This window comes from Thamnophis sirtalis, unplaced genomic scaffold, assembly GCF_051295495.1.
Source record: "Thamnophis sirtalis isolate CommonGarterSnake01/CBP01778 unplaced genomic scaffold, rThaSir2_p1.2 scaffold_1, whole genome shotgun sequence".
Classification (NCBI taxonomy): domain Eukaryota; kingdom Metazoa; phylum Chordata; class Lepidosauria; order Squamata; family Natricidae; genus Thamnophis; species Thamnophis sirtalis.
This window is the reverse complement of record NW_028261381.1, coordinates 162,101,833-162,129,260: the sequence shown is the minus strand read 5'-3', so window position 1 is coordinate 162,129,260 and position 27,428 is coordinate 162,101,833. Positions and strand designations below refer to the sequence as shown.

Below are 27,428 nucleotides of genomic sequence, written 5' to 3'. Positions count from 1 at the left end.
CAAAATCATCTTTAAAATCTGATTAACTTTTTTAAGTGGCCTCCAAATACAGAGAGTCCTCGACTTACGACCACAACGGAGGCCAAATGTTTCACTGCCAAGTGAATTTTGCCCCATTTTCTGACTTTTATTGCCACAGTTTTGTATATGTATCTGGCTTCCCCATTGACTTTGTTTGTCAGGTCACAAAAGGTGATCGCCTGACACGCACACACACACACACACACACACACACACACACACACACACACACACACACACACACACGGACCCTGCAAACCTCAAAAATATGAGTCCGTTGCCAAGCATCTAAATTTTAACCTCATTTGGTATGCTGCAGTGATTGTAAATGTGAAAAACATCAAGTCACTTTTTTCAATGCCGTTGTTACTTTGAACAGAAACAACAAATATTTGTTAACTAAATGAATAGTTGTACATTAAGGACTGTGGTACGTGTACAGCAGATGAAATACAACAAAAATGTGGATAACTGTTGCCCAATACAGCTGGCCAACAAGCACTTGCAATTGATACACTTAGCATGAATGTGGAAATGCACCTTTTACCATTGATTTCTCTGGACAATCTCCTGGGGATCACACATAAACTATAGGAGCCAAGGTGGCGCAGTGGTTAAATGCAGCACTGCAGGCTACTGCTAGATCAGCAGGTCAGCGGTTCAAATCTCACCGGCTCAGGGTTGACTCAGCCTTCCATCCTTCCGAGGTGGGTAAAATGAGGACCCAGATTGTTGGGGGCAATATGCTGACTCTCTGTAAACCGCTTAGAGAGGCCTGAAAGGCCTATGAAGCGGTATATAAGTCTACTGCTATATATGGACCTGCTGATTTAGGAAGGAGTGCAGCACCATCCAACCCAGTCCAAATCACAAGAATGTAACATTATTTCTTCTGGCCCACCGCACCCCCCTCTTCTCTGCATATCATTTCAATATATTCTCCCTCACCCACCCAATTGCTGACTAAGCAATCTTCAAGTGTACCCATAGAAGAGAATATTTGCAGTTCAGGGTTGAACTGCTGAGTCCTTTGCTGCTCTTTGAGCTTGGTTTTTTTGCAGACATTTCATTACCAAACTAGATAACATCATCAGGACACTGATGAAAACCACCAAGCTCGGAGAGCACCAAGCACCCTGCAATCTTCAAGGGTCCATGCTATTTCTCTGAGGTTGAGTGGCAAGATGTAGAGAACTAGGTAATATCAGCATATTTATCCAAAAGGTGCTTTTTTCCAAAAGGCTACTCGACTTCTTTGGTTTTATTTCTTTGAAAACATTTTGCTTCTCCTCCAAGAAGCTACTTCAGTTCTTGGGTGAGAAGCAAAATGTTTTCAAAGGGAAAAAACCCCCCAAGAAAGTCCAATTGCCTTTTGGGAAATGCACCTTTGAGATGACCATGACATGCATGATTGAGAATTTCCACAGATATCATCATATTTACTGCAACCCTAATGTTACACGCAATCACCCCTGGCAGTTTGATCTACCTATGTAGTAAATATAGTACATAGAATGAAGCATAAATTCAATAGAAGTCTAGATATATTGTGAGCAAACATTTCCCTGATATATTCTTCTAATCCACTGAAGGAAAAAATAGGGAATTTAAAAATTCCCATGCTTGAGAGTCATTTGGTCCCTCACTTTTGGTTTTAAGGCCTTTTTTTAAAATCTTAACCCTCTATGGCACTGCTTGTGAGCATAACAATAAGGACACAATCTAGTTCCCCATATTTAATCTTCCAACACAATCATGGGATGAAGCTCAGCTTGTTATTTTTTAAGATATATTCATCAAATGTAAAGGCTGCCCAAATCCATCCCCTCTGGCAGCATGTTCTATAAAGGATGCTATGGGATTACAGATACCAACATGAATTTTCTTTTATTTACTTCTCCCTTTCTTAGCTTGTCTGACTTTCCCATTATCTAAATAGTTAGTATTTCCAAAATAGATGCATTCATCCTCCAAAGAGTGAACTGAGTTGCTAATCCGAAGACCATCAACAGTTCTCAAATATGGCCACACCTTGTTGCTGGCTGGGAAATTCTAGGAGAAATTCTAGTAGAAATTCCACTCGTCTTAAAGCTGTTGAGGCTGAGAAACACTGCTCTATGGAATCACCATTCCCTGGAAATACACCTGATGCTTCATTTTTGGCTTTTAGGAAGTTCTGGAAAACTTTCCTGATTACTCCGAGGCTTAGTGGGGAAGGAAGATGGACGTATTTTCTTTGTCTCTGTTTCTGTTGACAGAGTTGATTTTAAGATCACTGTTGAGATTCTTGCACACCATCCAAAATCACGAGATTGAGGCGATAGAAAACTAATAAATAAATAAATTAGAAAAATCTATAATTTGGCACTTTTATGGGACAGCATTTCTGCTTCCTGGATGCTGGTTGCTGCTTCAACTCGCACCAACCTGTCAAAGGAAAAGTGCTCTGAGCTTTCAGTCTCGTTCTTGTTACAGAATTTTTGACAAGGAAAATTAGAATTCAGGCACCATTTCCTACGCAGAAGAATTCAAATAGCATTTTTGAAAAAAGAAAAAGAAAGAAAAGATGCCGGTGTGCTTCGAGTCTTTAAAAAGTAGTTTGGTTATTCACACTTTTCACCCAGTAGTCTGGATCTCAGAAGTGCAAGGTTTAGAGTCCTCATCCTGGTCGAGCACTGGCTTTTTATTCTAAACAAAACAAAACAAAAATTAACATACATTTAGCTTTGTAAGCCTGAAGTTTATCAAGCCACTTGAGGTTCCCCCTCCCCCCCGATTTTTGAGTTCTGAAATTCTATCTATGAACAAGTAATTCAGAATAGTCCAGGAATCATTACCAGGGAATGGTTCAGAAGCCACTTACCGTATTTTTTGAAGAGGTTTTGAAGAGGCAAATTAAAAAAAAAAAAGTTTTACACTCTGCAGACCTCCCCAAAATGCCCCATTTTTCACAAAAATGGGCCCATTTTTTTTAAAGGCATGAATAGCCATTAGGAGCGTTTGTAGAGTGCTCCAGGGAGGGGGGGGCAACATTGAGCAAAAAACGGCCTGTTTTTCTTTCATTTCTGCCCTCCTTAGCCCCCAGGAGCTCCCTGAAAGCCTCCTAAAGGCAATGCACGGCCATTTTGGTGAAGGGGGTGGGGTTTCAGGAGGCAAAAAATGCTGTATTCAGTGTATAAGACGCATCCAGATTTTCAGCCTCTGGAAAAAGTTGCGTCTTATAGTCTGAAAAATATGGTGGTTAAATCTTAGTTTGTTGAATAAATCATTACTAGATTAAAAACATTGTTATCAGATAAAGCTAGAACTCATGTTTCTAATTAAAAACAAGCATAGAGGTAATCCTTGATGTACAACCATTTGATTACCAACCATTCGAAGTTACAACGGCACGGGAACAAGTGCCTTATAAATGGTTCTCACACTTATTGTCATTGTAGCATCCCCTGATCACATGATCAAAATTTAGGCATATATTTATGACAGTTGCAATGTCCTGAAGTCATGCAATTGCCATTTATGACCCTCCCAGCCAGTTTCCAGCAAGCAAACTCAATGGGGGAAGCTAAATTATCTTAATAACTGCATGATTTTACTTAACAATGGCAGTGATTTGCTTAACAACCATTGCAGAATTGAGTGTGACATCCTGAGCAACTGCCTTAGTTAGCAATGGAAATTATGGTCCCAATTGTGATATGACTATCTGTAGTCGTTTACATCTGTTGTGGCCGCTGGTGGAGCTCGCAGCAGAGTCGGACAGCGAGGAGGTTGGGGAGGGACATGGGCCAGTCCTGGAGTCTGGGGAAGGCTCGGATGCAGGCTCTGCATCGAAGGCAGAGAGGGGGTCAGGGCCATCTGCCTCTGGAGCTTCCATAGTTGGACAGCAGCGAGGCAGAGGAACAGGCTCCCCCTGTTCCCAATGCACGCATGCACAGAGCTGCCAGAAGGCAAGAACATTTAAAACAGAAGGACAATTCGGGAGTAAGGTTTGGAGGTGATTGGCCCCTCCCATAGGACATAAAGTAGGAACAAAGACACATGAGCCTTTGCAGGAAGCAACTTGGTTCATGCTGGTCAGCTTACCTTCTTAAAATATGTTTGGACTCTTTGCTCTGTGTGCTAATTGTCAATTAAGCTAATTGCCAAGCTAAGCTAATTGCCAAGCTAATTGTCAATTAAGTCTTTGGCAGTGTTTTCAAAGAAGATAAAGATGGGTGCTTATCAGCCTTATCCCAAAGCCTGCTATAGAACTCTCTACTACTATTTGGGATTCATTATGGGCTGTGAATGAATATAATTCACAGCCTTTGAAATAAAGGAGGGTTTTTGGACTTAATCCTGTGCATTATACTGTATCAGGAAGTCTAGGTCAGAACAACACCACATTCTAAGCCAAACAAAACAAGCCATTAAAATGGGGATAGAGATGCTGAGGAAAATGTTACTGGTATCTTTTCAGAGATTATCAGAGGAAGACCAATTGTGCCCAATTAACAAGCCTCCTTAACATAGCCAGTGATACCTATTCCTTTTGAGCATGTTAATAGTACCCTGTTTCCCTGAAAATAAAACCTCCCCGGATAATAAGCCCAATTGGGCTTTTGAGCGCATGCGCTAAAATAAGCCCTCCCCAGAAAATAAGCCCTCCCGAAAATTATTGCAACACAGCAGCATCCATGAGGTGACCATGCTCGCTGCCTCCTGCAGCTCAAAAATAATAAGACCTCCCCGAAAATAAGGCCAAGCGCTTATTTCGGGGGTCAAAAGAAAATAAGACCCTGTCTTATTATTTTCAGGGAAACACGGTAGAACACAGGCTCTGAATACGAAGATGCTCAGATTGAGTTGTTACCAGCTATAGTAAAAAAAAAAAAAGGCTAGAGAAAAGGGTTTACTCAACACAACTTTACATTCATTCCATCCTATGTTTTAATCTCAATTACAGGTGGTCCTCGACTTAATGACCACAATTGAGTCCAAACTTTTTGTTGCTAAGTGGGACATTTGTTAAGTGAATTTTGCCCCATTTTACGATCTTTCTCGCCACGTTGCAGTTGCTAATTTAGTAACATGGTTGTTATGTGAATCTGGATCCACCATGTGGAGACTGGAAAGAGTGCAGAGAAGAGCAACAAAGATGATTAGGGGACTAAAGACTAAAACATATGAAGAATGGTTGCAGGAACTGGGTATGTCTAGTTTAATGAAAAGAAGGACCAGGGGAGACATGATAGCAGTCTTCTAATATCTCACAAAGAAGAGTGAGTCAAGTTATTCTCCAAAGCACCTGAGGGCAGAACAAGAAGCAATGGGTGGAAACTAATCAAGGAGAGAAGCAACTTAGAACTGAGGAGAAATTTCCTGACAGTTAGAACAATTAATCAATAGAACAGCTTGCCTCCAGAAGTTGTGAATGCCCCAACACTGGAAGTCTTTAAGAAGATGTTGGATAGCCATTTGTCTGAAACGGTATAGGGTTTCCTGCTTAGGCAGGGGGTTGGACTAGAAGACCACCAAGGTCCCTTCCAATTCTGCTATTGTATTGTATTGTATTGTATTATTGACTCCACTTGTCAGAAAGTTGCAAAATAATCACATGAACCCAGGATAGTATAACCGTCATAAATATGAGTCAATTGCCAAGGGTCTGAATTTGGATCACGTGACCATGAGGATGCTGAAACAGTCATAAGTCACTTTATAGAACTTTGAATGGTCACTAAACAAACTGTTGCAAGTTGAGGACTGCCTGTCCTTCTGACGCCAATTATTTTATTGCATTTTACTCACACGATGTTTAAGGTATGATAGGTAAGTGTCCCATCCTAGAGTGATGACATTCATGTAAATCACTCGATACGCAGGGGGCAGGAACAGAAAGTTGATCAGCTGTGTTGGTGGCCACACACACCAGTCCATCTGCAAACAGAAAAAGACTAATTATGTGAGCCGGTATCATAAATGTAAGTTAGTTACTCCATCCACAAACTCTGGGTCAGAAAGTAGGGGACAAAAATCAGGTTTACCTTGTAGAATTCCCAAAAGTTCTCCTTCAATTCATGCCAGCTTTCCTCCAGAGTCTGTCCTTCTAAAGATCCAATCCCTGCGGATAATAACAAGGCAGATGGAAATATGGGGGATGTTCTTTGGCTATTGGGAACTAAAGGAACTGTATATTTTTCAGAGGAAGCCAAGCACAGAAGGGACAACAGAAATGCCACACCCTCTGCTGCTTCTACCCACACACAGTATCTGTAGCAAAAGCCCACATATTTTCCCATTCATTTTTGCCCTCAAAAGAATAGAAATTGTCTTGCAGCTTCAGGAATTTAGTCTTACCTATGAAATACCAAACCCCAAAGACTGGAGAGGCAACAATCTGATCAATGAAAACTTTTTTCAGGACGGTCCTGATGCCACTGAAGCCAGCAGCAGGGAGGGCCCTGTCTAGCCACAGGTACCAGTAGTGCATCATTGGGCCCATAGTGCAGCCGATGGTGAACATTCGTGCTGAAGGAGGAAATTTGCTCCATTAGTAAAACATAAGGGATTCATCATCAAATAACAAAAATCCGTGATGCATCAATAAGAGAAAATATTTAAAAAATCTATTACAAATAAAAGTAATTCCCAACTTACAATTATTCATTTAATGACCATTTGAAGGTACAATGGCACTGAAAAAGTGGCATATTGGTTCTCACGCTTATCCCCATTGCAGTAGCCCCATGGTCAAGATCAAAATTTGGGTGCTTGGCAAATAATTTATATTTATGACAGTTGTATTGTCCCAGGGTTATGTGATTACCACTTGTGACCTTCCCAGCCAGCTTCTGACAAGCAAACTCATTGCGGGAAGCTAAATTCCCGTAATGAACACATAATTCACTTAACAACTGCTATGATTCTCTTAACAATCATGGTCAAAAAAGTTGTAAAATAGCAATAGCAATAGCAGTTAGACTTATATACCGCTTCATAGGGCTTTCAGCCCTCTCTAAGCGGTTTACAGAGTCAGCATATTGCCCCCATAGTCTGGGTCCTCATTTCACCTACCTCGGAAGGATGGAAGGATGAGTCAACCTTGAGCCGGTGAGATTAGAACCGCTGAACTGCAGATAACAGTCAGCTGAAGTGGCCTTCAGTATGCACCCTAACCACTGCGCCACCTCGGCAAGTTACTTAACAATTGTCTTGCTTAGCAATGGAAGTGTTGGGCTTAATTGTGGTCATAAGCCAAGGACTACCATTAGAGACAGGTAATTTACAAATTCACCATATACATTATCTAACATATTGCCATGTTATAGTCTATAGTGATTTACTATAAAATCTTTATATTTACTATAAAACTATATAAATTTTAAACCATCCAAATTTGAATTGTGAATACTGCCTCTTATGTTTAATTATTCTAACTCTGTGATTCCCCCCCCCCCAATGTACCTCACTGAAGAGGCCTTATTAATCCACAACTCATTTATTATGTTATCTATTTGGGCCATTATAATTTTAGCAGCTAAAATTAAGGAGATAATAAGTTCCTTACAGGACTGCTTGAGATTCAGTTCTGTTTTGCCCCTTGTGCTTGGGGATCTAGTTGTGGTGTGAAGCTTGCTGGAATGCTTGCATTAACTGGCATATGACTTATAGTTTCCTGTGGTTTATGCTTTTTAATTCTGTTTTTAAAATTTGTTCTCATTTAATTTGTATTCTATTTATTGCTTTGGGGGGGGGGGTGTTGCTTTTAATTATGTGAGCCAGAGTCATAAATGTAAGACAAGTGGCAAAACAAATTGGATAGAATCTCCCTTTTTACAACCCTTAAATGAATGAGTGAATAAATAAATAAAAATGTCCTGAAACCCAGCAAGGTAGGCGTTCAGTGGATGTCAGAGGGCAGAAAGTTCCATGTCGGTACTGGTACTACAGAAAAACATTTGAGGCCTTCATCCTCCTGATTTACTGGAAATGGGATCTAGTCAGTGGTCTGACTAGATCCCATTAAGCAGACTTACCATTACCATACCATACCATTAAGACTTACCATTACCATACCATACCATTAAGCAGACTAAGCACATGCTTAGGGCACCAGGCCCAAGAGGGCACCACAAAGTTGAGAATGAAAGAAAAAAAACCAATCAAGATTTGTACAGTATGGACAAAGGAGGGGGTCGCCAAGATTTTTCAGTGCTTAGGGCACCAGTGAGTCTTAATCCGCCATTGGGTCTAGTAACAGATTTTGCTGGAGAGCTCTTTGCTCAAGCAGATTGAAACTGAGTGATCCTAGGGATATCTCAGGGTCAAGCCAGGAAGAATTTTAAAGGTAAAACCAGCAGTTAATATGACAAAAACTGACCTGTCCGGGCACGATCCCATTTCCGTTTAGAATCCTTCTTTATCTCCCAGGATTGGCGAAGTGCGTCTCCTGCTGCTAGAAGCCCTCCGCAGCTGACTGTGTTGGTTACAAGCAGGAGGCGGCCTTTGAAGAGAGGTTTCCAGTAGACAGAAAGTCCAGAGAAAATTGTTCTGCCCCGAGCAAGCATGGCTGTTCTCCTAATACCAAGAATGAGATGAAAGGGAACTGTAGTAAAATGGGGGGAAAAGCATGTTTCTGAGGCCAAGCACATTTGTGTCTGTTACCCATTCACTCCACACTTTAAGTAGTATCTTCTCCTGAATTAAATCCCCCAAAGGATTTGTTCTGAGTAAAAGGATTAAGTGTGGGCTCCTTGAAGACTGCTTTGCGCATGTGCGGGTTTGGAATGGCGACCGGGCTTTTTCGCTCTGTGCAAACTTGGCGAAAAAGCACCGGGAAGCCTTCCAAACGGACCGCAAAATTTTTGGAAAGAGTCCCTGGGAGAGCCTAAGATCTGCGGAACCCAAAGGACCTGAAGAAAGCCGGCATATCACCCCCGGAGGCTCAGCGTTATCCTCACAACAGCAGCCCGAATCACCCAGCTGCGTGAGGACGACGGCAACGGCAGCGCACGGACGTTCGGCATCGTCTTCTACCACCTTTGGATCCCTGAGAGCCCCTGGTGCTGCCTGGTGAGCCCCCTAACCATTTATCTGCTGGTCCCTGGTCCTGTCAGTTGTCCCCTGAATAGCGGAACGGCAGCTGCTGAAACTAGAAGGAAAGCGTGGAGGGAAAGATGGCGGCGCCAAACAGCTGATTCACAGCATTTACACCTCGGACGCTTCCTCCCTGGCCAGCCTGCTCGAACTTGCTGGAGCCGAGTGACTGTGACTGTGAGCCCTGGTGACTAGTGAGCTTAGAGGGGTTAATTTTCAACCTAACTTTTCATCTTAAAGAAAGGGGGTTGTTGGAGGCTGCATTGAGACCGCGGAGCGACGGACTGAATGATTGTGTTTGCTGCCGCCCCAGACGCCCCCCCCCCTCTCGGATCTATCTCTGCTCACCTCGCTATCTGTTACCTATCCCACTATCTACTATCTGCTGCCTGCTCCTGCGGCCCCTAGGAAAGAACTGGCCGTCCTAGGCTGACTGGTGTGCTTACTCGAGCAAGGAAGAGGATGATCCTTGAACTGAGCCCTGCGTCATTGTAGCCTCCTCCGGACTTTGCTCCTGTGGCTGAGCTGGCGTGGGAGCAATAGAGGATGGCGGCTGCAGTGGTGAGGACTGAGCTCCGAAAACACCAGTACTTCCCCCCCCATCTGCTAGAGTGGCACAAGTCAGCCTCGAACTTTGGCCCCCTAGATTGGGGCCCTTATCCACCCTCAGGAAGGAGACTTTTAAATATACAGCCTGCTAACCTTCATTGGAAGGGTAAGACTGCATGGTTGCCGCCCATGAATTTTGGATTTTTATACCCAATCCTGCTTGTATACGGCCACCTTATATATCACGCACTTTTGACTTGGTGGCCAAGGACGTCTCCCCAGGACATAAGAAGGGAGAGGAGCGGATCACCGCTCCCTCCACCCTTTCCACATTACTACACATTATAATTGCGCAATTTTAAAATAGTATGGTGAGTGTATGGGAGTTGGCTGGAATTGGATGAATGGCCCACTTTTATTATTCTATTACTATTGTATTTTTATATGTTTTTTAAATATTACGTGGGAATTGCTAGGGTGGATAAATGAGAATGTTTGACTCGGAGGGCCTGCCGGGGAAGGCGGGGGTCAGTGGGGTGGTTGGGGGGACTACTGCTACGGGAGTGGGTTGGAGCATTACGGTCATTACAGGGAGGGGCAGACATGGCGGGGACTTTAGGGCTAGCCATTACCGGGGAAGGAGGGTTCGCTACATTACAGAGATCCCTCCTTCCGGCCCTATGAGTCCCACTCCAAGACCAGATGGCGCGAGTAGTCAGGACCCTGGTCTCAGGCTGTTGTCGCTAAATGCCAGGTCTGTTGTACACAAAGCTCCCCTCGTCCGGGACTTAATTGTTGACGAGAGGGCAGACCTGGCATGTATTACTGAAACCTGGCTGGGCACAGAAGGAGGAGTCCCCCTTGTAGAGATGTGCCCAGAGGGATTTCAGGTGCTTCATCAGCCGAGAGCCCAGGGAAGGGGTGGCAGTGTGGCTATTGTTATCCGGGAGTCTCTGTTACCTCGTAGGGTCCCTGCTCCGGAGCTTGTCGGGTGTGAGTCCCTGCTGATAAAGTTGGACCTCAAGGGTCAAGTGGGTTTGCTGCTAACGTACCTGCCTCCCAACTGCGTTGCAGCATCCCTCCCCTCGCTCCTCGAGTCAGTAGCCGAGCTGGCAGTTGAGTTCCCCAGGCTTATAGTTCTGGGGGACTTTAATTTGCCATCGCTCGGTGAACGCTCTGATGGGGCGCAGGAGTTCATGGCTTCCATGACAGCCATGGGCTTGACCCAGGTAATTCGGGGCCCAACTCATGCAGCGGGTCACATGCTCGACCTCGTATTCCTCTCGGAGCAGTGGATGTGTGATCTTGGTCTGAGGGGTAATGAGATCATACCCCTGTCGTGGTCAGACCACTGCCTACTGAGGCTTGACTTCCGGAGGCCAAACCCCCACCGTAGGGAGGAGGAACCGACCAGGTGGTTCCGCCCCAGGCGACTTATGGACCCGTTGAGGTTCCAGACTGAGCTTGGGGTTATTCCTGACACTCTCGCCCACAGTTCGGCGGAGACTCTGGTTGCCGCCTGGTACTCGGCGGCGTCGGAGTCTCTTGATCGGATTGCGCCACTACGGCCCCTCCGGGTCAGCGGATCCCGGAGACCTCCTTGGTTTACCGAGGAGCTCCGGGAGAAGAAACGCCGGAGGAGACGTTAATGCTGGCTGGGGAATTCTGGGAGTTGAAGTCTGGGCATCTTCAAGTTGCCAAGGTTGAGAAACACTGTAATAAGCCAACATTTCTTAAAGTGTAGACCTAGGACTGCTGAGGATCCACAAGGCCCTTTCAGGGTCCTCAAAAATCAAAATTATTTGCCAGCTAGGTTGAAAAATTACATTATTAAAATCCCATGAAATGATAGAGAGGCAGTCATGACAGCCAGTGCATCCATTTTAAATTGTAATATATTTATTACATTTTTTTTTGCCACCCCTTTCTCCCTGATATGACAAATATCAATAAATAGAAACAAAAGGTCTTTGGGGATCCTCTGTAATTTTTAAAAAGAGGAAAGGGGCTTTGAGAGAAATAAATCTAAAAGATGCTGCAATAGACAATAAATGGGAAGGCACCCCGGTTTTGTGAACAAGACTCTCATTGTATACTTTGGGACATGCCCAAAGGGACATTTTTTTCCACTGAGCGAGAGGAAACATGCAGCGATGAAGAAGAACCTACAAGTAGCCAGCGACAACCCCTCTCCACCTTTCTAGAACTAATTCGGACTTTGGCCAAACGTCCCGGGCACCAGACAGCTCCTTACCAAAGGGAGAGACGCGCAAGGAGATCTCGATTCAACCCTTGTCCCCAAAAGCTTAGCCTTTGTCGGGGCTGCTCACCGATTAGTGGAGGGTTGCGCTTCTTTGCAACAGAGCCAAGAGCGAAGGAAAGAGGCGAACGAAACCGGCCGGCGCGAAGCAAGAGCGAGTCACATGTACGGAGCCGCCAGTCTATTACAGCTACTAGAGCGGAAGTAGGTTCGATCCCCGCGGGCGGAGGCAACAGTTACTCACAGAATGGGTTAAGTAATAATTTAACCGGTTATTTTCCGGCTGCTCGCCTTGGAAAGCAAATGGAAAAAGTTCTTTAAAAACAGAGCGGTGCTCTGCGCATGCGTCAAGCCTGGCCGCCGACAGACAAGTTGAGTAAGCCGGAAGTGAGGATTTTCTGCTGCGAAATGAAGCAAGACAGAAATGAATGAACCCGAAGCGCTCCCTGAAAGTGGGACGTTCTAGGTGCCATGCTTCCGCCTTTCGGGTGGCTCCGGCGGGCCTTTCCCAACTGGGCTGCAAGGCGCATGCGCCGAGGGGTATTTGTTTTGATGGGTGGGGAAGCCCGTGAGTTTGTTCGGCGGAAATGGCGGGAAAGCTGCCGCTCGGCAGGTGAGAGCGCGGAGCGAAGGATGGATGGCAGCGGCGGATGGTTTGCGTTTTGATTTCCCTGTCACCCCAGTTCATTTGTCTTTCTAGGGAGCCTGGAACGACTGAGATGGAGACGGGTGCCCGACCGAAACAGAGAGGTGAGTAATGGCATTGGAGGGTAGATTTCAGGGTCCGTAGCCCGCAGCCGATGCGCTGCACAAAGCTGCCCGAGCTTAATATGGGAGCTTTGCATAGGAATCGTTCTGTGGAATCGAGTGCTTGGTCTCAACATTGTTCCCATAAAGAGCCCCAAAGTCTCTGGAGAAGTTTCTTTTCTCATGGATAGTAACGGTACAAATGCAAATTTAATGCAAATTTGAATGTGGATCCTTTTTCTATTTTTCCTCTGCCAGGGGGAAGAATTGTGCCATCTCGTTACCTGCAGTATGATAAAAAAGCAAGTGGAAAGGTGAGTCTGCATTAAAAACCCATTGCTCTATAGCAAAGGTGCTCCCCCCCCCCCCCAAGAGGCAACTGGACTTTTATGGGTTTTTTTTTGAAGGCGTTTCGCTTCTTATCCAAGAAGCTTCTTCAGCTCTGACTGGATGGTGGGGAATGGAAGGATTTATACTCCTTGCAGATAGCTGGACATTTACAGTCTTTTAGACAGTCAGTAAGGCCACCCTGAGTTTTGTTTGTTTCAAGAAAAAAAAGAAAAGAAAAACCAGAAAGTCCAGTTGCCTCTTGAAAAAAAGCACCTTTGGGACAACCATGACATGGATGATTGAGAATCTTCATAAACTCTATTTAAAACTTGTCAACTTTGAGATGTGTGGACTTTAACACCCCAAATTCTCCAGCTGGCATGAAAAATCCTGCTCTATGGCATTCTGGTACTATAGTATAGAACAGGGGTGTCAAACTCGTGTTGTCACAGCGTCATGTGATGTATCATGACTTTTTTCCTCTTTGCTAAACCGGGCGCGGGCATGGCCAGTGTGTGATGCATGCAGCATATCTTCTAATTTTTTAAAATGAAAATTTCAAGTTACTCCTTTATTTATTTTAAGGGAGCTTTTGACTAATGCTCTGTATATTTCAAGGGCTATTTTTTTTATTTTCAGACTTGACAATCTGTTTCATGTTTTAATTTGTATACAACAGAAAATATCAGAGAATTAATAAATAATACTGAGAAAATAAATGACTATTTCAGAAAGGCAACATTTAGGGGAGACTGTTTAGTAATGCAAAAAAAAAAGAGGAATCTGTTTTGTTTTATACATAGATTAATGTAATTGTATCATGTACTACATTTCTTATAAAAAAAGATAAGGAAAAGGCCCTCTATATCAATGTATTTTCCTATTATTTCCTATTATAATTATATAATACAATTACATATTATGATTTCCTATTATAAATGGATTAGGATAGTAGAACAAGACTGGGATTTGTTTTGATAACCACCTGAAATATAAAAACTGTTTACCCCCAAACTAGCAATCAAATAAGACTGAATTGTTTAATTTCAACATGTATGTATTTAATTAGCAGGGTACTTCAACCACCAATTTGTCCTTTGCAAAAGGTCTAGAAAATTTTGGATCTCCAAAGAGGCTATCTGTTCAGAAATTCAAGACCTCAGTAGGTAAGATTTTGCTTTACACAATCTAGAAGTCTTCCCTGCATTTATTACCAAATGTCACTTTCTAGAATCCAGGCAGCTTCAGAAAAAAACAATCTGAAGAACATTTAGTTATTCTGTGGTCCTCTAGCCATGGATCTAAGTTCATAGGAGTTGCTGCCAAATTATAACATATAGTGTAATGAATGGGGAAAAGATTATTTTCCATGATCTACTTTTCAATTATTCTAAATCAAATTGGTATGGTCCTGGTATTACTAACTTTTTATGAGCTTGGAGCTGGCAACCTTTGTAATGGCTAAATATGGCTATCTTAGTGCAAAATGTTATGCATCTCTGACTTAAAAGTGTCTGTAAATTTCATTACATTGACTGAATTGGAACAATTGCCATGTATATGGAATGTACACTTAGCAGTCCCTTGGAGGTGTCTGATGCCAAAATAGTTCCGCAACTATTCAGTTTATAGGAAAGCTTATCTGCCATTACTACTACTACTACTACTATTACGTGGTTAATCTTTGGTGAGATTCACAGGCTTTGGGGCAGGTTGGTAGCTTAACAGCTCAAATCCTAACCAAGGACCTAGGAACTATTAAGGTAACATCAGATTATTATTATTATTATTATTATTATTATTATTATTATTATACAATTGTATCACAGTGGCCAGTTGTTTCGCCGGATTTGGCATTGGTTACTAGTCGGGCCCCACCCAGGGGCCTAAGAGGTTGTAACGTGTTTTTGTAATATGCGTGCAGATCCAAGCAATGCGCCATTTTGCATTTGACTGATGGTGATTTTGTCAATTTTTAACTGTTTTAAATGTAATTCCAGTGCTTTTGGAATAGCACCCAGTGTGCCAATTACCACTGGAATTACCACTGCTGGTTTGTGCCATAGTCGTCGAATTTCAATTTTTAAGTCCTGGTATTTTGTGATTTTTTCATGTTCCTTTTCAGCGATCCTGCTATCACCTGGTATTGCAATGTCTATGATTGTGACCTTATTTTTCTCAACCAGTGTGATGTCTGGTGTATTATGTGCCAGTATTTTGTCTGTTTGTATGCGAAAATCCCACAAGATCTTGACCATCTGATTTTCAGTGACTTTTTCAGGCTGATTATTATTATTATTATTATTATTATTATTATTATTATTATTATCATACAATTGTATCACAGCGGCCAGTTGTTTTGCCGGATTTGGCATTAGTTACTAGTCAGGCCCCACCCAGGGGCCTAGGAGGTCGTAACGTATTTTCGTAATATGCGTGCAGATCCAAGCAGTGCGGCTTTTTGCATTTGACTGATGGTGATTTTGTCAATTTTTAACTGTTTCAAATGTAATTCCAGTGCTTTTGGAATAGCACCCAGTGTGCCAATTACCACTGGAATTACCACTGCTGGTTTGTGCCATTATTATTATTATTATTATTATTATTATTATTATTATTATTACTGAGATATGGGGAAAGCTCCTGATGACACATTTTGACAACAGTAGAAGATGAACATAATATTCAGTAAGAGTTTATATAAAATCCTAGCATTCATTTTTGAACATACTTGAAAAATTGTTCATTTGGACATGGGATTCACTTTCTTTAGGCTCCATCTATCCTGCAGAGATTCTCTCTTTTGTCTTGAATGCAATTAGTAAGGGCCTATTCAACTCCTGAACCTCCTTACACTTTTCCCAGGCCTCCTGGTTGTCTTAGCTCTGAGGAAGTACTTGCCTTCTAGGATTTAGATCAGTTATGATTGTGGGCAATAGTAGCTAATCTAAAACTTCATTGCAACATATGGTGATTTTTAGAGGGGAATACTCCTTACTTGAAACATCACCCTTTCTACATCAGCATTTCAGTGGAACTTTTTAAAAATCTTAATTCCAGGATTATTTTTTTTATGGAATGTGCTAATAGAAAGCATATATAACCCCATCTCACCTGAGTTTCCTCCCCCCCCCTTGAAATTCATACTTGAATAGCAGTAGGCTTTAAAATAGTCTAATCCCTTTTAAAACAGATACTAATGGATATGTGTGCCTGAGAGAGATAGAATATGGGGATATGAGTGAAAAAGTGTATTAAAAGTCCCCTGGTGCACAGGGTGTCAATGTCCACTTATTTATTTATTTATTTGTCTTGTATGCCGCCCACTCCCGGAGGACTCCGGGCGGCTCACAAAAGACAAGGGAAAGGGGGGAATGAGACAAAGACAACATATTAAAAACAAAACCAACATTCACAATTTCTGTGGAGGTAGATGCTTCTCAGCTCCCCCCAGCCTGCTGGAACAGCCAGGACTTGGTGGCTTGAATCAGTAGTCATTCTACTGCTGGGATACGACCCCTAACTTTCTTGGAGTCAGTTCAATTATTTAGTCAAACCTAAGTTTGTTACTCTGGCCTAATTACAGTAATCAGTATTCCAAAGGAAAAACCTCTTCTTTGCCCCTTTTTTCTGCAGAAACTACACCTAGTATATTACAATCAACCTTTCTGGATAGCCATAGGAGTATTCGACCTGAACTGGAGGTTTCATCTATTAATGGTATGTGTGCTCTTGAGTTGTATACTTGAATGTAAGTTTAGTTGCAGTAAAATAGACTTATGCTTTTATTCCAAAAATTATACAAAGGCTATTTTTAAATTAAATTGTAGACACTCAAGATTACATATTAATGTAACACCAAGATTCTTTAAACAGAATACGTAGATCAAATCTAAATTAGCTGTTTAGATAAATTAATATTTGCTTTTCTTATTTAGTCATTCCAAGGCACTGCTGGTATAATATCTAACATGACTTTGCATCCCTGAGTTTTGCCTTTTGGCAATATGGAATCCAGTTCATATTCTTTATTTGTATCTCCATCTTCTTGCTTTCTGAAAAATGACTTGATGGCTCCTATTTTTTAAAATCAAAATAAAGAATGGAATATGAGTGCTGGTTAGAATTCCCTCTATGTTGTTAAAATGTCAAAGAAGCAGTTTAGTATAGGTCATTCTTGCTTTCAACTTTTTCAAAGCAAAGTTTTGTACCCATAGTCTCTCAGTAAGTAGCTGACAAATATTAGGACACAGTTAATTGACCTCATTCCTTTATCCAACTGTCTTTCATTGCCTTTTTTACTTTCAGAAAAAAGCTACTATAAGACACCAGTTTCAAAGCTCAGTATAAAAGGCTTTTCCAAAAGAAATAAGGTCACGGTAAGTGAAGCAACTTCATTATTGACTAAAAAGTGAACTTGAATGAGTAATTTTACTGAGATGGCAGCTCTTGATAGATCAGATCTAATCAGATGAATTCTTTCCTGGGACTGAGCTGTCATATGCCAGCCTATGGCCTTTATATCTCATTTCCACTGTGTTCATGATAATGGCCGACATTTCACATTGGCCTTCTTTTTAGAGATTCCTTCCTTTACTTGGTTCTACGTGAGGAATTTATTCAGCATAATTCATGAAGAGAAATATCGCTGTAGTAAATTATATTGGCCACTAATCTACGATAGATGCTTTGCTGGATTTGGACTATCGCAGTGGGCTCTGTATGGGAGCTGCCTTGAAGACCGTTTAGAAAAACAGAAAGCAGCAGCATGTGGCAAATATGTTCATGCCACAATATCCCTATTGTAATAGCTCTGTTTTGTTAGCTGCAGTGGTTACTAGTACATGCAAGCCACAGTGCTGGTTGTCACCTATAACATGGCATATCATGAGATTTTGTGAGAGAGACTATTGATCTTCCATAATTTCTATATACTTTGGGTTCTCTTAATGAAATAGTGATACATAATAGGACTCAGGAAGCAGGCCTTCTCTGTAATGGCACCTGCCACTCTGGAATGACATTCTCTGAGAGCTTTCCACCCTGATCTTATTTAAATGAGCTCTTAAACTTGGTTTTTCTCCAGGCCTTGGATTAGAGTAGATAGCAGACTTGCTATGGGATCATTGGTCTCTTGGATTCTACTGGTGACAGAGGGTTTTTGGTGGGGGCGGGGGTGTTCTTTCCTTTCTGAGTTCTCTGTGTCACCGATTTACATTGCTTTGTATTGTGTACTGCCCAAAATCATGATGGAGCAACCCATGAATAAAAGGGGAAGTGTGAAATTAATAGAGGCTGCCAGGGGCTATTTGTTATGATAGTCTTCCCAGAATGTGTGCTGTGGGATATATGTACTTATAAGGCTGAATAGATCTTAGGTGTGCCTCAACTGGGCCATATTAACAGGGGTCAAGTATTTAACCCTCCGGTGAATATTGAAAAAGGAGAACTGTATTAAACATTTTAAAATAGTATGGTTACTGCAATATCTATATTGATTAAAACAGTGAGACATAAGCCACATTCACTATGCTTTGTGAATTTTATATCTCTAAATATTTCAAGTATCGTTGCTTCGACTCCTAAAGAAGAATCTAAGTTTTAATTAAATTTAATTTTAATAAAAATTAAAGTTTAATGTCATTTCATATTTATGCTTAGAGACTACAGATTTGCTATGACGGAGTACATATTTTTGTAGGACAACTAAAGGAGAGGGTATTATCTATGAGATGATGATGATGATGATGATGATGATGATGATAATACTACAAACTGGTGGGAACATCAGCCTGAAAAAGTCACCGAAAATCAGATGGTCAAGATCTTGTGGGATTTTCGCATACAAACAGACAAAATACTGGCGCATAATACACCAGACATCACACTGGTTGAGAAAAACAAGGTTACAATTATAGACATCACAATACCAGGTGATAGCAGGGTCGATAAGAAGGAATGTGAAAAAATTGCAAAATACCAGGACTTAAAAATTGAAATTCAACGACTATGGCACAAACCAGCAGTGGTAATTCCAGTGGTAATCAGCACACTGGGTGCTATTCCAAAAGCACTGGAATTATATTTAAAACAGTTAAAAATTGACAAAATTACCATCAGTCAAATGCAAAAAGCCGCACTGCTTGGATCTGCATGCATATTACGAAAATACGTTACGACGTCCTAGGCCCCTAGGTGGGGCCCGACTAGTAACCAATGCCAAATCCGGCGAAACAACTGGCCGCTGTGATACAATTGTATAATAATAATAATAATAATAATAATAATAATAATAATAATAATAATAATATAAATAACAAAATAATAAAGGTGGGATATAAATAAATAAAATACATGAGCATTCTTTGTATCCAAGAACTGGTGAGCATGCCTGCAAAAACAGAAGGAAAGAGACCCAGTTATGGAGTTAAAACTGAGCCAAACAAACTAGGTGCATAAAAGACTTTTTCCCCTTGTCAAATAAAATGAGTTATATAGCATCATGTTACCTGACTGGCAGAAACTCTTCAGATTTCAGAGATAATTTTTTTTCAGCCTCATCTAAAGATGCCAAGGATTATGTAAAGGCTGCTTTGCATACAAGGCATGAACCCTGCCATTAACGTGATATTTTTATGATCATATTAACTGCAAGGATGATTATTATTCATCTCTAACAAGAAAATCTTCAAATTTTGAGGGAGGGGGATCTCTGCACCCAGAGTGGGCAGTTGTACACTACATTAGGTGATACAGCAGTAAAGGAGAATAAGAAAAGTAAAAGCATAAGAGCATTCAAGGAGCATAGAGAACCGAGGTGGCACAGTGGTTAGAGTGCAGTACTGCAGGCTACTACTGCTGGCTGACTGCAATTTGGCAGTTCAAATCTCAACAGGCTCAAGGTTGACTCGGCCTTCCGTCCTTATGAGGTGAGTAAAATGAGGACCCAGATTGTTGGGGGCAATAGGCTGACTCTGTAAAAACCGTTTAGAGAGGGCTGTAAAAACACTACGAGGCAGTATATAAGTCTAAGGGCTATTGCTATAAGAGAAACAGTTAGGCTAAACATTTAAAAAATAATAATCTTCCTATTCCTGAAAAGTCAGTAAGGGCGTGTCTACCATGTGTTAATCCAAGTTGTCTTTTCTGGAGCCATTGGAAAATAGTCACAGTCCTGTTGTGTGACCACTTTTTGGTCAACCCACTTCAAACAATATATCTGCTTCTTTATTAGACGCCCTCTGATTCAAATGATCTGATTGGGATGCTGGACTCTCAGATGCTGCTGTTAACCTATGCCTCCACAAAGGTAATAGCTCTACTGCACAAATACAAGATGTCTTTAAAGAAAAATTAAACACCTTCTTTCTTTTTGAAATAGTTTTGAACCAAGAGATCCTCTATTGTAACAGATGGAGAAAAACCTTGTCCTTCTGGAGGGGAAAGCTGAAAGGAACTTGTTAGTGCTCTGTGAGGAAGTGAAGAAACTACAGGCGAATGCACGTGAAAAGAAGCATAAACTTCAGCATCTGAAGAAAGAGATTGAGCTCTCTGAAGCTCTTGAGAGACAGGTTTGCTTAGTTTTACAAACTATATGTGGAATAGATTGAAAACACCAAAATTAATGTAAAGTGTCTACCAATAGCTTCCCTAAGGAAAGCTTGGATTTGGAAAGTAACTAAGGCCATGATGGCGAACCTATGGCACAGGTGGCACACGGAGCCCTCTTTGCGGGCACGTGGGATGTAGCCCCAGCTCAGCTCCACCACATATACACATGCGCACCTCTCGCCAGCCAGCTGATTTCTGGGTCTCTGCTGTGTGGGGGCGGTGCCATGCGGGAGGTGCTCGTGCATGGGTGGGGTGGGGGTCTCATGCACATGCGTGGGGGCGGTACGCCCACCTCACCCCATTTTCTGGTCCCTGTTAGGCCCAAAACAGGATGTGTGTGTGTGTGTATGCATGAGGGGGGTCATGCGTGCATGCGCAGGGGGGGCGGGGCGCACAGGGGTGCTCTGCGGGCATTGCGTTATGGGTGTGGGCATATGTGTACTTTTGGCACATGACAGCAAAAAGGTTAGTCATCACTGATATACGGCATCCCTAATTAAATGATTTTTCTATAAATGGATGGATAATACATTGTTGTTGCATTGTACTTCAGGCATAATAGATGCAGGCATCTCCCCTTTTTTCTATTCTGGATGTCTGTCAATTCATTATTTAGATTTTGTTTTTTAGATTATGTTTGAGGGCTCTTACTAACTTGGTAATAGCTACATTGCTATACCCACGTTAAAATATATAGGTAACCTTTCTTAACAAAGCTAATTGGCACCAGAAATTCTGTCATTAAGTGACATGTCGTAAATTGACAAATAATTTGATTGCACTGATTAGCATTAACAGTTCCGGTTGCTGCCATTAAGCAAGAGACTCAACCTGACTACAAGTTGTGAATTCCTGCTGGCTTCCCCATTGACTTTGCATGTCAGAAGCCAGCAGGGAAAGTTGCAGATCACAATCATGTGGCCAGGGGATGCTGCAACTGCCATTAACTACACGGACTGGTTATAACCACCACTTGTTCAATACTGTTGTAAATTTGGCTGCTGAACAACTGGACTTTAAATGGGCACCAAGTACCACGTGTACAGATTAAATTTAGAACAAAACTAAGAAATAGACTTGTAAGAAAAGAGAGCAGAAGAAAAAAAATGACTAGGAATAGTTGAAGAATAGGATTGATTTTTAATAACCTGGGGCTATGTTGATCTCCAAATGTGAGGAGAGAAAAAATGGTTCTAGGTATCTCTTCAGAACTCTAGTCTGATAGTCTATGGCTTTTTTAAGCAAGCTGAGTTGTGGTATGGGCCCAAGGAGATGCAGTCAGTTATTGTGTTTATAAACTACCTTTGCACAAAAGATGGAAATTGTTTAGTTGCAGAAGAGATGGAAATCCACATACCTTACTACAGAAAATAATAGTAATAAAATACATTGTAAAATATATCAACAGGGAATCCAGTTTACAAATAACAGTTAAAAGAGATGAAAAAGAAATGTTATTTCTAACGTTTTTCCCAGGTTTGAAATAAATGTAGGATACGAGGCAAAAAGTGGAACAATAATGTTCTGCTTTGTTTCCGAAGGCTAAATGTGAAACAGTAGATAAAACCTGAATAAAACACATTTTTGGCAAAAGACCGAATCTTTGTCTGGAAGCCTCCAGATGTGCCAAATTTCAATTCCCATCCTACTTTATCAATTCGGACAATTTGCCCTAAACAAATTTTATTAATCTCTAGATCCTAATGTCCAGAATTTATGCACATCTCTGAATCAATCATCTTTTTTGGATGGTTTGGTCTTCCTTCCCAGTACTCTTTCAGGCATTTCACATTTGCAAAAATATAGTACATTAGATGTATAATCCTAAATATTGTCCTTAATTAGTCTTAAGGATAAATGACATAGCAGAGTGTATAGGAATGTAGTTCAAAATGCAGGTATAAGAACTATTGACCAGTCATGCTTCTTACCTGTTGAGATTAAAAAACTGCTAAGATGTTAGGAGTGTTGTAGAAGAGAAAGTTGAAGAATGTCAGAAGAATAGAGAATTGGATTATCCATTTTTTGTCCTTATATTTGCAATTAGCAATTTTTAATACTTTTTATCTAAATATTGTTACCATTTTACTTCTTATTTGAATGGGAGACACTAGATCAAATTGTTTTCTTTTGATCTCTAGAATATTATCTTCAGATAACAATATTCCGTAACATCTTCATCAGAATTAGTGCTTGGGCTTTATCATTTTGATCTTTTAATCTTCTCTGCCATGCTATGGTCATCTTTGATAGACTGGAATGAAGTGTTTTCCTATTCAAGCACAATCCTTTCATTAGTCATGCTGATAAATGAATAATCGTTCTAGTATGTTTTTTTTTCATTAAGCTGGCCCTTAGTCATGTAATAAAAAACCCTTAAGTGTTTTTGCAAATGTTACTGTAGGTACTGTATAGATACTGTACTTCCTTAAGCTTAATCAGTCCACTTTCTTGTCTTACAATAGATATATCTCAACTGAATAACCGTAGGAAGTTTGAAGTTTAATATTTCTGAAGAGGGCATCAAACTGAAAATCTGTCCTAGTGATAGGTGCTATTTAAAAATGGAACAACTATTTGGCAGATAGAATTCTTGTTTACCATAGGTACTCATTTAGAAACTTACCAGTCATCAAAGTTGTTGAGCCAGGGTTGTTAAAGAAACATTTTACATTATTTATCTAGCACTCAGTGGTAAATTCAGCTAAATGACCTCGGTTCTACCTCTGGTTCTATGACTATTTCAAGCCAATGCAATGATTAAACAGGAAGTGTTTTCTTAGGAGAATTGAAAACACTACATATCATAGCATAATCATAGCTATTGCAAAATCTAATATCTTTCACCCAGTTAGTAGGGAGATTACTGCTGAAATAATAGGCAAGGTACTTTTTCCCTGCTATTAAAAGTAGTCCTCAGCCAACAATAGCCATTGGGACTGGAATTTCTGTCACTAATATTTGCAGTCATAAAGTGTGATGCTATTGCTTAGCACAGCAATCCCTGCAGTCCCAATTGCTGTCATTAATTGAATCCCACAGTTATTAGACAAGGGAACTTCCTACCAGCTTCCCAAAACCAAGTCAGTGTGGAAGCCGCCAGGAAATTGCAAGTCTTCTCAGGAAGGCAGGTAAATGTCTGCTGCTAGGTGAGGGAGAGAGCAAAGGAATGCAGGGGAGGGTGGGCGAGCTGGTTGGGTAGGGTGCATGAGGATGTGTGAGAGCAGTGGGTCAGGCAGGATACACAAAGATGCAAAAGTATGTGGAAGAGGCCCTAGTCAAGAAGGTTGCATGAGGATGTGCATGAAAGGCAGTGGTTGGGGAGAATGCGTCAGGGTATGTGTGAGAGGATCAGGAAGTTGCAAGGGAAGCATGGTGAGGGTCATGGAGGGCATACAAGTGGCTTGCATGGCAAAAGCACAGAGGAACTGGGGGAGGTGGGGAAGACTTACCCCAGTCATTTGTGACCTTACCTGCTGGCTTCCCTATTGGCTTTCTGGGGAAGCCAGCAGGGAAGGTTGCAAATGGTAATCACATTATTTTAGGGCACTGCAACTGGTTGTTTGGTGTGAACCAATTGCCAAATGCCCAAATTGCAATCATTGAACCACTGAGTGTGGGACTGGATAGCCCAGAACTCCGAGACTGAGCATAACCACCGTTCATTCAGCAGCAGCATAACTTCAAATGGTCATAGGTCAAAGATTACCTATACAGTGGTAGTAAAAATATTGTGGGGAAGTATGCACAGTTCTTGTATCATATGCCTCTTGTGACTAATCATAATCTCTTTTTCCCCTGCTCCACCCATTTGCTTTCCAGCTTGAAATACTTGGACCTGTTTCTGAACAATGTGCCCCGTTTAAGAGGGACTATAAGCACTTTGCCACAGCCCTGGACACAACTAGGCATGAATTGCCCATGAAGGACATCTATGTAGAAGACATGGGCCAATATCTAGGTACAAAAATGTCATCATGATGTTATCAAACAGATGGCCAATCTTTGGCTCATGAATTAGCCTTAACAGCTGACTGTGATCTGTTGGGAAATAATGGGGAAAAATTTGAATGGGTCCTATGATATATATGAATTTGGGTGTATCTTGAATTCTATTACTGATTACTTAGAATATTTTACTGCTAAGATAGTTGTGAACCTCATGCTAACAGAAGTTTTGAGCCCCTTGACAATCCAATTTTGCAAAAAGAGACATGAAACTTTGAAGAAGTTTATACAACATACAGCCCTTCAAAATCTTATTTATGCATAAGTTATTTCGTTTCTGTTAGTCAATACAGAGAGAAAGTCATCCTTCACAAGCTTGTTTAAACTAAGCAGTCAGGTTTGATTATCATCACCACTTCAGATAGTCCTTGACTTATAACACTTCATTTAGTGACTGTTCAAAGTTGCAATGAAAAAAGTGACATGACCTTTGCAGCATCCTTATCATCATGGGATCAAATTTCAGATGCTTGGCAACTGGTTCATACATGTGTCCATTGCATTTTCCCAAGGTCATGTGATCACCTTTTGTGACCTGACAAGCAAAGTCAATAAGGAAGCCAGATTCGCTTAACAACCAGGTTACTGACTTATCAACTGAAGTGATTCACTTAACAACTGGGGCAAGAAAGATCGTAAAATGGGGCAAAACTCACTTCACAAATGTCTCGCTTAACGAAAGAAATTTGGGGCTCATTTGTGGTCATAAGTCGAAGACTACCTGTTATCTGACTACGTTGTTTGAGTTAACAGCTGCATCTTTTGACTTTTATGAGATAGCTGATATGCAGAAAAGCTTGGCTATGATTCAGAGTGTTTTGAATGAAGCCCTGGTACAAAACTTTGAAGAAAATGCCAAAGCGCTGAATGTCATGAAGGACCTAGAGGAAGTATCTTTGAAGCTGGATGCAGAACTGCCAAGGTACTTGTAAAGGTGTAAGAAGAAACTATGCAATTTCCATTTGCAGAATATAACAATGCAGTGATGACCACATGGGGCTAATATGCCTTGTTTCATAAGTCCCATCTTTTTATTGAGAGTAGAAATGCTTGAAGGACAAGACAGCTTCTATTTAGACTTTTCCCATTACAGTAGCTCCCTCGCATGTATTTATTTTCATAGTTTCTGTTGAAACACACCTTTTTCATAAGATAAGTTAGAATGATCATTCAATTAATTGAAGTGAAAATTTAGATTGAAACAATTGCAAATTCAGGTAAGTAGTAATCCAAGAGTAGTGGTGGCCATCAGACTCTTTTCCTTTCATTCCTTCCACTGGCCTCCTAAACTTTCACAGCTTAGTCATGACCTCCCATTGGTGCGCTTATCAGTTCATGGTCCTTGTGAGATGCTTTCATGGGGGAACACACTTGAAATTCCGGCAGGGGACGACGTGCTCACAAAATGGCTGACGGCAGATTTGCCTATACCTGAAACGTTTGCTAGGGTGGGCAGAGTAAATTACAAAATTCCCATTTACTGGAAAATAATCTATTTCTCCCATGAGGCCTATGCTAAGAGGACTTACGTATATTAAAGTCAGCATGAAACTAATGCATTTAATATAATTCATGCTTTGCTTTGCATCAAGCCACGTTCCTATTTAACTTGCAGATTAAAATTTATTTATTAAAAAGAACCTTTGCAGATCAGACAAATGAGCTTAGCTGTAGTATCTAGGGTTTAATGGTGCCCCTAGGCACTGTACTGCCTGAACCTGAACAAAATGAAATTTAAATCAGTTCAAACAGCCGTGCTATTAAGGTTTTAATTACTTTCACAAGTTCTTTTGAGGAAATTAGAGGAAATTCAACTGCTTTTTCTCCCCACAGGACCTTTGCTCGTGTTGTGGATTTATCTGCTGATGTGAGCAAGGAGGCCTCACTCCATTATCAGAAAGTGTGCGAAAACACCTTGGGTCTGGAGACCATGAAGCAATTGTATTTTAGTTAGATCCAATCTTTAGCTCTTGGTGTCACTGAAACAGGAAGCTGGTCCTTCTGTTCTTTCTGTCGCTGAAAGACTGAAATAGGTTACACTACTTGGAGTAATATTTTCTACTCGTTTGTTACAATTGCTTGAGAGGGCAGGATATTTTAAGGGGAAGCCTAATTGTTTGACATGAACAGTTGGAAAGCTGCACAGAAAAATAAGGCACAAAATGTGCTTTCTTCCCTCCATCCCTCCAGGGTGCCATTTCAGCTAATGGAAGCGCAGATATATTTGCACTTTGAGATTCTTTCACTTTTGTATTAAAACAATTTTCTCATTGCAAATCTTGTTGCAGTAGTCTTAAAAGAATGTTATTTCGTGCCCTGACTTCAGGGATATTTTACAAACGTTAGCTTTTGAAGGAATGTTTTTGAAATAATTGGAAAAATAAACATACACCTTGCCTGTAGTAGAGTTTGCCACAGTCTTCAACACAAATAATCAAAACAAACCCAAAAGAAGATGCTCATAGGCCAAGCATGAGTAATAGTCTGGTTTCTGGGGGTTGTGGAACTGATGATAGTTGTCCCTAAAAGGCAATTGTTCCTAAAAGGCAGAAATTATCCCCCACTTGAATATCTTCCTTGTCAATTCTGAGTGTGGTATATGTTGTCATTTGTTTGGTCTTCTTTTTGTTTATTCTTAGTTTTATTACTGTGTTTCTTGAATTTCACTGCTGGAACTTGCAGAACATTTGCATTTTTACTTACCATAGTTGCGTCATCATAACAGCAGTTATTTGTGTTCAATTTTAAAAACAACCTACTTTTCTAATCCAGCTCCTTCAATATATTTTCAGCATGTAGGTTGAATAAATGAGAGAATATA

The 27,428-nt window shown here is 41.1% G+C and overlaps 2 protein-coding genes across 6 annotated transcripts; one reads left to right on the top strand and one right to left on the bottom strand.

Annotated features, from left to right (window-relative positions):
* Positions 1-842: 842 nt before the first annotated feature.
* On the bottom strand, positions 843-12,288 carry MPV17L2 (MPV17 mitochondrial inner membrane protein like 2). 3 transcript variants are annotated; one of them, XM_087702111.1, is made up of 6 exons: positions 11,906-12,288; positions 8,387-8,583; positions 6,364-6,534; positions 6,051-6,127; positions 5,815-5,943; positions 843-2,709 (listed from the first exon to the last, which is right to left on the bottom strand). In XM_087702111.1, the coding sequence occupies exons 2-6, from the start codon at positions 8,571-8,573 to the stop codon at positions 2,638-2,640; spliced, it is 636 nt and encodes a 211-aa protein (XP_087558237.1). In that variant the 5' UTR covers positions 8,574-8,583; positions 11,906-12,288; the 3' UTR covers positions 843-2,637. The 3 variants fall into 3 exon arrangements, with proteins under 3 accessions (XP_087558237.1, XP_087558230.1, XP_087558243.1); XM_087702104.1 differs by having other exon boundaries at positions 11,982-12,287; XM_087702117.1 differs by lacking the exon at positions 11,906-12,288 and adding an exon at positions 9,451-9,726.
* HAUS8 (HAUS augmin like complex subunit 8) lies at positions 12,229-27,428 on the top strand. 3 transcript variants are annotated; one of them, XM_014062963.2, is made up of 11 exons: positions 12,229-12,298; positions 12,612-12,661; positions 12,917-12,972; positions 14,058-14,154; positions 16,625-16,708; positions 17,297-17,367; positions 20,223-20,297; positions 20,401-20,559; positions 24,422-24,560; positions 25,388-25,529; positions 26,441-27,428. In XM_014062963.2, exons 2-11 carry the CDS (start codon positions 12,631-12,633, stop codon positions 26,559-26,561), a joined length of 975 nt encoding a protein of 324 aa, XP_013918438.2. In that variant the 5' UTR covers positions 12,229-12,298; positions 12,612-12,630; the 3' UTR covers positions 26,562-27,428. The 3 variants fall into 3 exon arrangements, with proteins under 3 accessions (XP_013918438.2, XP_013918437.2, XP_013918436.2); XM_014062962.2 differs by lacking the exon at positions 12,229-12,298 and adding an exon at positions 12,328-12,524 and having other exon boundaries at positions 14,061-14,154; XM_014062961.2 differs by lacking the exon at positions 12,229-12,298 and adding an exon at positions 12,328-12,524.